The sequence below is a fragment of the Agrilus planipennis genome, unplaced genomic scaffold (assembly GCF_000699045.2).
Source record: "Agrilus planipennis isolate EAB-ADULT unplaced genomic scaffold, Apla_2.0 scaffold430, whole genome shotgun sequence".
In the NCBI taxonomy this organism is placed as follows: Eukaryota; Metazoa; Arthropoda; class Insecta; order Coleoptera; family Buprestidae; genus Agrilus; species Agrilus planipennis.
Window position 1 is genome coordinate 32,344 of NW_020439114.1, and position 10,664 is coordinate 43,007.

General features: G+C 34.7%; 2 protein-coding genes across 4 annotated transcripts in view; both read left to right on the top strand.

Moving 5' to 3' along the window:
* The window catches only part of LOC108743351, a 40,080-nt gene extending 29,422 nt beyond the window's left edge, over positions 1–10,658 (top strand). Inside the window, exons 9-16 of the mRNA XM_025977706.1 lie at positions 7,027–7,173; positions 7,227–7,566; positions 7,638–7,883; positions 8,026–8,172; positions 8,232–8,445; positions 8,527–8,643; positions 9,776–10,021; positions 10,266–10,658. Coding sequence (XP_025833491.1) covers positions 7,027–7,173; positions 7,227–7,566; positions 7,638–7,883; positions 8,026–8,172; positions 8,232–8,445; positions 8,527–8,643; positions 9,776–10,021; positions 10,266–10,468 — 1,660 coding nt within the window. The 3' untranslated portion in view covers positions 10,469–10,658. The remainder of the gene's footprint in view (positions 1–7,026; positions 7,174–7,226; positions 7,567–7,637; positions 7,884–8,025; positions 8,173–8,231; positions 8,446–8,526; positions 8,644–9,775; positions 10,022–10,265) is intronic.
* On the top strand, positions 1,113–6,693 carry LOC108743354 (protein lifeguard 3-like). 3 transcript variants are annotated; one of them, XM_018478900.2, is made up of 8 exons: positions 1,113–1,652; positions 2,402–2,523; positions 2,581–2,646; positions 4,273–4,366; positions 4,660–4,782; positions 5,676–5,825; positions 5,883–6,007; positions 6,598–6,693. In XM_018478900.2, exons 1-8 carry the CDS (start codon positions 1,179–1,181, stop codon positions 6,599–6,601), a joined length of 1,158 nt encoding a protein of 385 aa, XP_018334402.1. In that variant the 5' UTR covers positions 1,113–1,178; the 3' UTR covers positions 6,602–6,693. The 3 variants fall into 3 exon arrangements, with proteins under 3 accessions (XP_018334402.1, XP_018334403.1, XP_018334404.1); XM_018478901.2 differs by having other exon boundaries at positions 2,402–2,454; XM_018478902.2 differs by lacking the exon at positions 4,660–4,782.
* Positions 10,659–10,664: the final 6 nt, after the last annotated feature.

Below are 10,664 nucleotides of genomic sequence, written 5' to 3' on the forward strand. Positions count from 1 at the left end.
TATATATATTTATATACTTAATATAACAACTCGAAATATTTACTTTGAGTATTATCATAACTTTGCAAAGCTATTTTTGTTGTTAGTTTGTGTACCTGTGCATTTATACATATGGAAACTATTTATAAATCAAATCACTGCGAATTTTAATTGTTTTTTCTTTTTATTTTATTATTTTTTTTTTTTTTATTATTTTTTGTTAAAAGTTGCAAATTTATTTGTGCGTAAGAAAAATCAAGACAGTAGCGCTTATAGTGCAACTTGTTTTTCTTTCTAGGACGATACGTATAGCCTACTATACTGTAAGATTTATGTATGATTTTTGTAATACTTTATACATTTACGATTAGTGAAATATAGGTATATCATAAGCAAGATGTCTTCATTTAAATAACAATTTATATGAAAAAAATACGTTCATTTCGAACTTAACCTTGAAATAGATTGGGATTAACAAAAAAGAAGGGGGGGGGAAACATAATGAGTGAATACAAACAAGAAATATGAAGGCAGTAGGGTGAGGAGAACAAGACGCAGAAGAATTTTAGAAATAGAAGAAAATTGTTTCTGCCTTTAAGTAAACATAAAAAGAATGATTCGTTGACTTAAAATTTTTTACATGGACTCGCGAGGGGGAGGTAATATATATATACAAGGTGTAACAAAAGTAAGTGCCGAGCTATAGAGGGGGTAAACTTGATGCAATAAATAATCGCACAGTGAGTTCAGTGGTGTGATTAAAGGCAAAAAAATCCGAAGTCGGTCCTGTGCGTGCGGCAAGTAAGGTGTCTACCGAATAGCGTAGTACGATAAAACTGCAGTCAGATGGACGGAGAATGTAAACATTGCTGATAATCGAACGACGAAGATAAACTAAACACTACTAGTACTACACATAGTACTAAGTACATTACAAGCAGCGCTATGTACATGGTAAACAAAAAAGAAAGAAAAAATGTAATTTACCTAAAAATTGGTCGCTAAATAAGCTCTATCCGGATAATTGCAATTTTAGTCTAGGACTCAATCTAACTTAAATATGCCCTCGTTAAGGATATCCATGTTTCAATACTCAGAAACGTCAATGTCACATTTATTTGTAAGATCAGAAGTATTGCAAAAGATGTTAATATGTAAATGTCACATCAGAATTGCAAATTAGACTAATATTAAAGAATATGAATGGTAAACAAACTTTTTCTCAAAAGGAAAGTGACCAAGAGAGCAAGTATGATGAAGAGAACAGAGGCGATTTAAAACCGGATAAACATTGTTACGATTTTGAAGACTTTGAAAATATATCAGTTGCCAGTGAAACAGATTCACAAGAGAACAGAGAAGAACTTCATACTAATAGTCAACAAAATACAATTCACTTACTAACATTCACAAAAGATTACAAAAAAAATATAGGCCTTCAAAGACAAGCATCAACGAATCTATATAATTATTTTCCATTACAATCGCTAATAAACAATAACAAATTGTCTTCGGATTCGCTCCAGTTGAAGTACCAACGCGATACTGTAGGAAATGTTGAAAGTTGTGCTGTTATTGAAGAGAAACGACTACTAAATAAATACAATAAAATGCCAAAAGATTTAACTTTTCGACAACGACTGAAGGTTTACGTGGAACCATTAGTGCGATGGGTGAGCATTTTTTTTATCATAAAAAAAATATTTCAATGCACCATGCAGTGGTGGCTTAGTTTTATTGAGTATTAAAAATAACTTCTTAATTTATTTATAGATATTTAAGGCGACTCAACCCTACGCTATCCTTTGCTTTATATCCCTACTATTCCTTCCTGGATTCCTAAAATCAGCCATGTGTTCTAATTTTTCATCTTCTACCTTTATATTCGCACTTTCCCTACTTTTTCTTCCCTTGCATATCAGTATATATTACGGTATCCTCATCATTCGTCTGACCCAGCGGCATGGCCTAGAGGTTTAGACCAGTGCTTAGCATTCGGGAGGACGCCGGTTCGATTCCGGGTCCGTCTGCCTTGGTCCAAGTTTTTCTGTGGTTTCCTTGGATCACTTAGGCAAATGCTGGGACAGTAATATTCCACATATAATCTTTCATTCTCTTCTGTCTTTATTTCGTCCGTCTCATCTTTCTCACCCGAACCACCACCCACCGATTCCCACGATTCCTGAAAGGAGGCTGAAGAGGGCCTTCCGCCCTACCTTCCGGCGTAGCCCGGAGGGACTGCCCGCCCACCAGCATTAGAGTGACTGGTGGGAATGGAACACCCAAAAGTTTTTTTTTTCGTTCGGCTGTAACGCTTCTAACCTTTTCTTTTCCGCCGCGCCCACCGTCTATGTATCGCACCCGTACACATTAATCTACTTTGAATATATATTCAATGTTTACTTTTGTAATATTTTTTTAGGAAACTACTGAGGATTCTTTTCAACCTGTGGACACTCGGCATGCTTTTATGCGGCAAGTATTTTTATTCTTGTTTATTCTTTACTGTGTTACAGTAGGGGGAATTGCCATATTTGCTTTTGTGTAAGGTTGTACACTTCACTGGTAGTTCTAATATTTTTAAACGCACCTTCGTTTCAGATCACCCATAGCACAGTATTTCAGAGACCATCGTACGTTATCTATAATCTTAATATCTACAATGCTGTAAGTATATAATGACATTTTATAAAACCTTTATAAATACTAAGCAATAGGAATATTAAACCAAAATTTAATGTTACCTTTCATTATATGCACCCAGCAATTTTACTGTAATTATTTGAGAATCGAAACAGTAGATGTTTGATTCTCAAATATTAAACATGTTTCATTACAACATCACCATAGTTAGTTTTAATATTAACATTAATTAAAATACCACCAAAATATCAATAAAATAATATTGATAATAATGAAAGCAGTGTACTTACATACATGTATTCAAATCCTTATGATGAGGTTCTTTTCGTATACGGTGAGAGCCTGGAGTGACTGTAAATTATTAGGTGATCAAATGAAGCAAGAGGGACCTGTAAATGAATGAAAAATACGTAAGGTATTTGATTTCTGTAAAAGCTAGGCATTCTAACAATAAAAACCAATAGACTACATACATATTTACTTAAACGCATCTAGGAAGCACGTTAGGATTCTAACAAGAAGTCAATAAATAATGTATGTGCTTATTTGGAGCCCGAACCTACCCCAAAAGTATGTACAAATGAATGATATAGGTCATGACCTTAATAAGCCCGGTTGGTTGGTACGTATTTGAAGATATCATTTATAACAAAAATTTGCATTATGGTACTTGGTACTATGTTGCCTAGTGGAAATGGCAACATCAGTGGTGGAATTCGAAACTGGGTGGATAGGGTTGTTTCAAAGATTGTGGTGGCAAGTTACTAACGGGTTAAAATAGAACAGAATCATTTTGACGATAAGGACATCACTATTAGACAAAATCTACTACAGATGATCAACTATGTTTGTAACGTGGAAATGGTTCGCTCATGGCCCAAGTTACTGAACCTATCCGAACGTAAATGTTTTGTCTGGGCAGTCCAGGTGAAACATATAGAACCAGACTAAACTAGTGCTGATGAACTGCAATTTCTAGCTAAACATTTTTTGAACGCATGACAGAATAACGTTACACATTTGGTTAGATTCATACGTTCTGACTGCAATTCAGACCCATATGAAATATCTGGACTTTCGTTCATCGAGGAAATTGGAGAAGCAAACACCATATGAAATTCATTCGAAAAAACTTTGAAAGCTTTATTCTCATCAGGTTATGCTGGTTAGAACACGTGAAAATGGGTGGTGATGATTGTGAAAAGAATGTAGAGATGATGTAGGTGAAATAAAGACAGAGGAATTTGCCAAAATGATTCAAGAAGCTGGAATAGATACACTTAAAACCAAAATGATGGCATTCTCCTGAAGACCATGATATAGCCTGTAAATGAAATCCTATCGAAAACAGCGGACTTCCATACCTAAAGTTCTTCAGTTTTAATCGCGCAAGTTCTATACTTTCCCTCGCTTTCGGGCATGTCGTAATATCCATCAAAATGTTTGCATCTGATCATTAAAAATATTTTCAATGTCATTCCCCAATTTTTACGCTGCAAGTAATGCGCTCAGACTCGTTAACTAAAACGTAAACGTCATTGTCGCAGACAGTTAAATTCACCCCCAAAGTCAACACAAATATACAATTTTAAGATATACTTTCAAAAATTTTGGTAATACGTAAACATTTATATTATTTGTATACATTAGGGGGCTGTATGTGATCCTGCCATTCGTTCCAGGGTGTTGTGTTCCTTGGCTTCCCACAAAATACCCGGCTAATATTATGCTTTTGGTTTTATACGTAAGTACAATTACCATTGCTTTACAAGACGTTATAATTTATAATACAATAATATCGTTGTATTAGTAAACACTGTAAGGTTATTAAAATTTTGCGTGTGCATCAACATACTTAGTCTGTATGAGGCAATCTGAGTAGTACAGACTAAAATAAAGTTAGCAACTTTTAATTCACTTGTAATCTAGATTGACTATTTAACATAGAATTCGAATAAATTATGAAGAAAATCTTCAAATTCTGAAAGGTAGATAATTAGTAGATAATGGCATTGAGTAGCTCTATCTTTGTTTTAGATGTTCCTTGGTATCATAGGTTTTGGAGTACTTGCTGCATTCTATCCATACATTGTAATTACAGCAGCGGGGCTTCTTTTGGCGATGGTAGCTTTTGTTAGAGTTTGCTCCATACCTACAGGGGTAATTCAGATTTCATTAATTAATAAAAATACCTACTAGGAATTTAGATTATCTGTCGGGCACCTACTTAGTGTAAATACAGGGTGAGGTATACATAACGCTGTTCGAAAACTACTACCGTGCAAAAGATCATTGCTTATAATATGTAATCCCTGGTCATAGACAGATTAGAATAAATGTAGAATACCAAAAAAAGTGCATTTGGATGGGAGCAAAGACGTGAAGTCACAGGGGTGGAAATGAAAAACGAAAACGGTGAAAGTGAGGATAAAGCGACCGTCGGTCGAACGGGTGATGCGAGTGAAGAGGTAGGGATAACCTTGTAGAACACTGAATAAGGTCTTCTAGGTGGGAGCGAGAGGTAAAGACGTCGAGGTGGGGACGTATAGTGGAAAATTTTAAATAGAAGCTAACGTATCTAAATTAGTTAAAGAATTTTTTGTCTAGAACCATAAAAAAACCGAAAGCTCCAAAAATTTGAATGACCCACTTGCAAGCTCACCCAACTTAGACGTTTAGCGCCCTGCTATGCGATACCTTACATTTTGACATAAGAACAGTGAAAATTTGACGATTTCCGCGCGCACCTTGAATTCTTTCAAAAAACTTATTCTGCCGTAATTAAACTGTGGCAGGTCTCGATTCTTTAAGGTGGTATAAGCAGCTTAAACACAAAATATAAAACATTTAAAACGCTATTATTTCAGCATCTGCAATATAAACCAAGTTTTTGTAAATCATTCTTTTCATTTATTTCGATATCCAATCGGAACAATGTGCTGACAATAAAGCATTTTTAACCTTCATCAAATTATTTATTAATGTTTTAAAAAAGCCCAAAAGAAATTTTAAATTAAAATGATTTTAAACTAACTTATGATTTTCCTTTCCAGTGCGATATCTCTAGCAACCTGTTCATGTTTATTGCAGCAGTTTGTACATTACTACTGGCAGTTACGGCATGCTTAATAGTTTATATCGTAACAGGATTGCTACTTTTGTATATTATCTATTGTGGCATTGGAATAGCTGTGTGGATAGCGGTATTTAACCAAGTGTTTTGATTTTCGTTTTTTTTTTTAATATCATTTTGATTGCAGGCTATGGTGCACGTTTTACGGATAGTAATGAGTGATCCTATGTGTCTAGTCTGTCCGGAAGATGAGGTACCGGCAGCTATTTATATCTACACTTGCTTCGGTGGAATGTGCGGATGTCGAAATGAGTAATTTTATTTTCATTAATTTTTCTGTGGCTTTATATACCTTACTAGACATTTGTCTTCTACCATTAATGATTTTAAGATTAGGTATACAGAGGGTGAATGATGAGTTCTTGCGGTTTTCATCATTTAATATTAAGAATATCTATCATATTAAAACACTCAGTTTAATATTCAAAATATGAACCATTGTGTTCAATGATCAATACCCAACGCTCAGACTATTGTTTTATATCTTGACGATATCAATCTTCTGTCTTAGACGTGAACCAATCTCAGATGCTCGATCAGGGCTGTATGCTGGGTGAGGTAACAGTTCGATTCCTTGTAACGAACCTTTAATTAGGTTATAATTCCGGTTCAATTGAAGTAACTTGATGAAGTTCCATCTTTAAAATAGATTCCCATCATATAGATCCAGTTAGGAATGCAAATTTAGATTTTCTTTTGAAATACAATTCATAATACAATAAACACTTATATAGACAACCCAACATACAAAAAATATTACAATTCTAATAATTTAATTTTTTAAAGAGAGTATATAAAAGCATGGAATTTAGATGTTTTTTTAACATTGGTTTCTTTTTCAGTTAAAACCGAAATGACCGGACTTTTTGCAAGGCGAAGGGGGCGTACATACGTAATTAAATGGTACATCAAAGAACACTAATGTAATCCACTGTAAAATAAATGATTTGATAANTCTTTAAATACCTACAAAGGTCTTATCAAAATAATCACTGTAATATTGGGATACAGAAAAAGCTTCATGGGCGGGGTGCTTGTCTTAGTAATATAGTTTTGTCTAAAATTGAATAGAAAATATGGGCGATGGCCTTCTCGTAAAGAAGACAATAAACTGTCGAAAATAGAAATAGGCAAATTGCCTACTAAGTTGTGATTAATGTTCTGCGAATGTAAGCAAAGTTTAGAAAGGACTAAAACAACTGAGGCAATTATCAATGTAGAACAAGTAATATTCAAACTTGACGCAGATTTTCACAAGCTTTATTTCACAGTGGAAGTGATGACATTGATGAAGAACACTATAACGAAGAAAGAAGAAAAATTTCTCCTATTTCTGCCAATAGCCATTTACACTGCCATTCCTCAACTTTACACCTGCCAATAGATAACGAATCTAAAATTGATCCAAAAACTCAAAAGTGAGTACTTACCACAATTTAAATTTCAAAAATGACAAATTCCTATTTTTTAGAACGCTTTTATTCATAATGAGAGAAATGATTCAAACTGAACGAGACTACGTAAATTCATTAGATTATGTAATAGAAAATTACATACCGGAGCTGATGCGTGAAGACATTCCTCAGGCACTTCGCGGTCAACGAAACGTTGTGTTCGGAAATATAGAAAAAATTTATGAATTCCACAGTCAACATTTCCTTAGGGAACTAGAGCAATGCGAAAACAATCCTCTACAAGTTGGCCAGATATTTTTGAAGCACGACAAAAAATTCTACTTGTACGCTTTATATAATAAGAATAAACCAAAATCGGATTCATTAATGTCTGAATATGGAGGAACATTTTTCAAGGTAGGTAGTACATTTTAGCTCAATCAAGCATTTTCTTTGATCTTCAAATGGAATTTATTTTTGTTTTACAGACAAAGCAAATTCAATTAGAAGACAAAATGGACCTCGCAAGTTATTTATTGAAACCCGTTCAAAGAATGGGAAAATATGCGTTACTTCTTCAGCAAATGATGAAAGCCTGTCCTCCTTTACCTCCAACTGCTTCCGAGAGGGCAATATCCGAACAGGAAGATTTGAAGCAAGCTGAACAAATGGTACGATTTCAACTACGACACGGGAATGACTTACTAGCCATGGATTCTATACGGGAATGTGATGTAAGTCTTTAATCTGCTTCTTGTATTTATAAAAAGTCACTCAAATATGTGTTAAATGATTTAGACACTAGATTCTTTTAGCCCTCCTTACAAAAAAATCCTGACTTTGTAACATAACGAACGTACTTTATTAATATTTCAGGTGAATCTGAAAGAACAAGGAAGGTTACTAAGACAAAATGAATTCATAGTATGGGAAGGACGATCGGGTAAAAAATCGCTAAGGCAAGTTTTTCTATTTGAAGAACTGATACTGTTTAGTAAAGCCAGAAGATTCCCAGATCAAAAGGTAAACGATTTTCCTCTAATTTCATTTGAAACTGAACTAACCGCACATTTTCATTGCAGAATCTCGACTTATACATTTACAAAAACAGCATCAAAATGACTGACATAGGATTAACTGCCAAAATAGGTGATAGTCCGACAAAGTTCGAAATTTGGTTTAGAAAGAGGAAACCGAACGATACGTTCACATTACAATCCATGTCTGAAGATATCAAAAAGGCTTGGTCTGAAGAACTTTCTCAGCTTTTATGGAAACAGGCTATTAGAAATAGAGGTATGTGACATATACATTATCAATTGGGGGTAGCAATAGATTAATTAATAATTTTCATTTGTTTTTTTTTTTTAATTATAGAAGTGCGAATGGCCGAAATGTCTTCGATGGGAATTGGAAATAAACCATGTTTGGACATAAAACCCAGTGCCGACCAAATAAGCGACCGATCCATTAGCGTAGCTCAATTAAGTAAAAGTAAGTAATTAATTAATCTTACAGTAAATATTGCACACACAAGAAAGGTCCTGACCGATTGACTAAAGAATCAATCGATCAACTGTTTAATCGAAAGAAATAAATTTTGATTTTGAAACATAAATTGATTCTATAACGTAGCGAACCACTAAGAGAAAATTTTGGGAAACTCCGTATGAAAGAAAATATTAAAAAGAGCGTGACGTATTTGTCCATTTGAATGACGGAAATTGTTTCAATTTCTTTTGGAAACTCCACGCGATAAATTTATTAAATTAAAGGGTACAGGAACAGCTAGAAATATAAAAAATATTAAATAAAAGGTAAACGTGTGGATGTATGAACCATCGCTTCGATGTGATGGAAAACGGGTGGGTTTAGGGTTTCAGCTTGTAGAACCCTACATAAGTGGTTTTAGTTGGAAGCAGACATGTGGAAGTGCAGGGGGTGGAACTAAAAGTTGAAAATGGGGTAAATAATAATTGTATATATATGACCCGACCATGGGTCGGAGTGAGGGATGGAGGTGGAGACAGGGTAGAAGATGACCTTGTAGAATACTAAAAAAGTGCATTTAAATGGGGGGTGAACAAAATTAGTTAAACGGTTAATGTAGATTGGGGTAGAGGGACATTGAATTATTCAATTCTTATACATAGTTAAAAATGACCACGACAACATTCACTTCGTTCGTCTTGCCCTTCCTATTGTTTACAGAAATTCGGACCTAACAAAAATGAATATATTTTTCACATAAATTAACAATTTATCTATTTATATATTTTTATTCGATTCTTTAATTTCACCCCTCGCGCCTCCCCCGATCCGCCCCCGCATAGAAACACTGTTTTGGTGTTCTACAAGGTCACCCACCGATTCTTCTCCCCCCTTCAACCTAGGGACGGTCCCCACATCCAGATGTATACCAAGAAGAGACATAATAATAACATTAAATATTTATTCCTGTACATCAGAAAATATTCGTTTCTGTTTTGCCTTAACCGTCATCTAAGATTTATTTTATGCATGTATGTAATTAGGCAATGAGTTGAGTGCTACATGTTATTTTTTCTTTGTTTGCTAACAGGCGTTGGACGTTTTGCTGAATTAACCTCATCTATCATCTTTTCAGCTGCCCCACGTTTCAGAAATTCGATAGTAGGTCCAGTTGCCGAGCTTTACCGAAGCATGAAGAGACCTCATTCGATCATTTCAATGTCGAGTATATCGTCGAGCAGCACGAGCTCCGGAAGTTCGACTTCCGGCGGAAACGTACAAAACACTGCGACAGTTGCTAACCTAAGCTTTGACTCTGCTTCGTGCGATAGTCCAAAAGCTTTTCATAGATCTGGCACACTGAACAGTCAATGCTCCGTAGGTACGCATTCACAAACCCATCTGGTCACCACACAAACTCTTATCATAACGTACAAACAAAACGGTTTATCTATCCATCCAACAAGCGAAATCCAAATACCAAAACGTTCAGAAAAATTCTGACAAACTCTCGACATATATTATGTCCTCATTCCAGTTTTGAACGTTGTGATCAGAGCCCATATCAACGATGAAATCGATTTTAATATCCATTACATCGCTTAACTAATCCCTTTGCATTTTAGAAAGTGGAATAATAGCAGATATATCATTAGGTGTGGATGAACGCCCCGAAAGTCCGAAGGCTACTCACTGGCCATTGGAGAAATCTAATTCGCGACATTCAAGTAGTTCTGATGGGACTGCAACAACTACTCCTACACAATCTGATGATACGCAAGTCACTACCATATACATCGTGCCAGATGATCTGCCCGTTAACATTTAGTTGATTAAGTTTCAATGGACCAAAAAGCTGTGCTATTTAATTTAATTTTTTACCTCCGTTTTCCAACATTCTTCTCTGTATTTGTCTTCTGTTTTTTTTTTTATTTAACGAAAAAGTTTCATTTTATTTTCTACCGAATAACTTATTGTTCTTTAGCCTGTTGATTGTGTAAATATATATATTTATATACTTAATA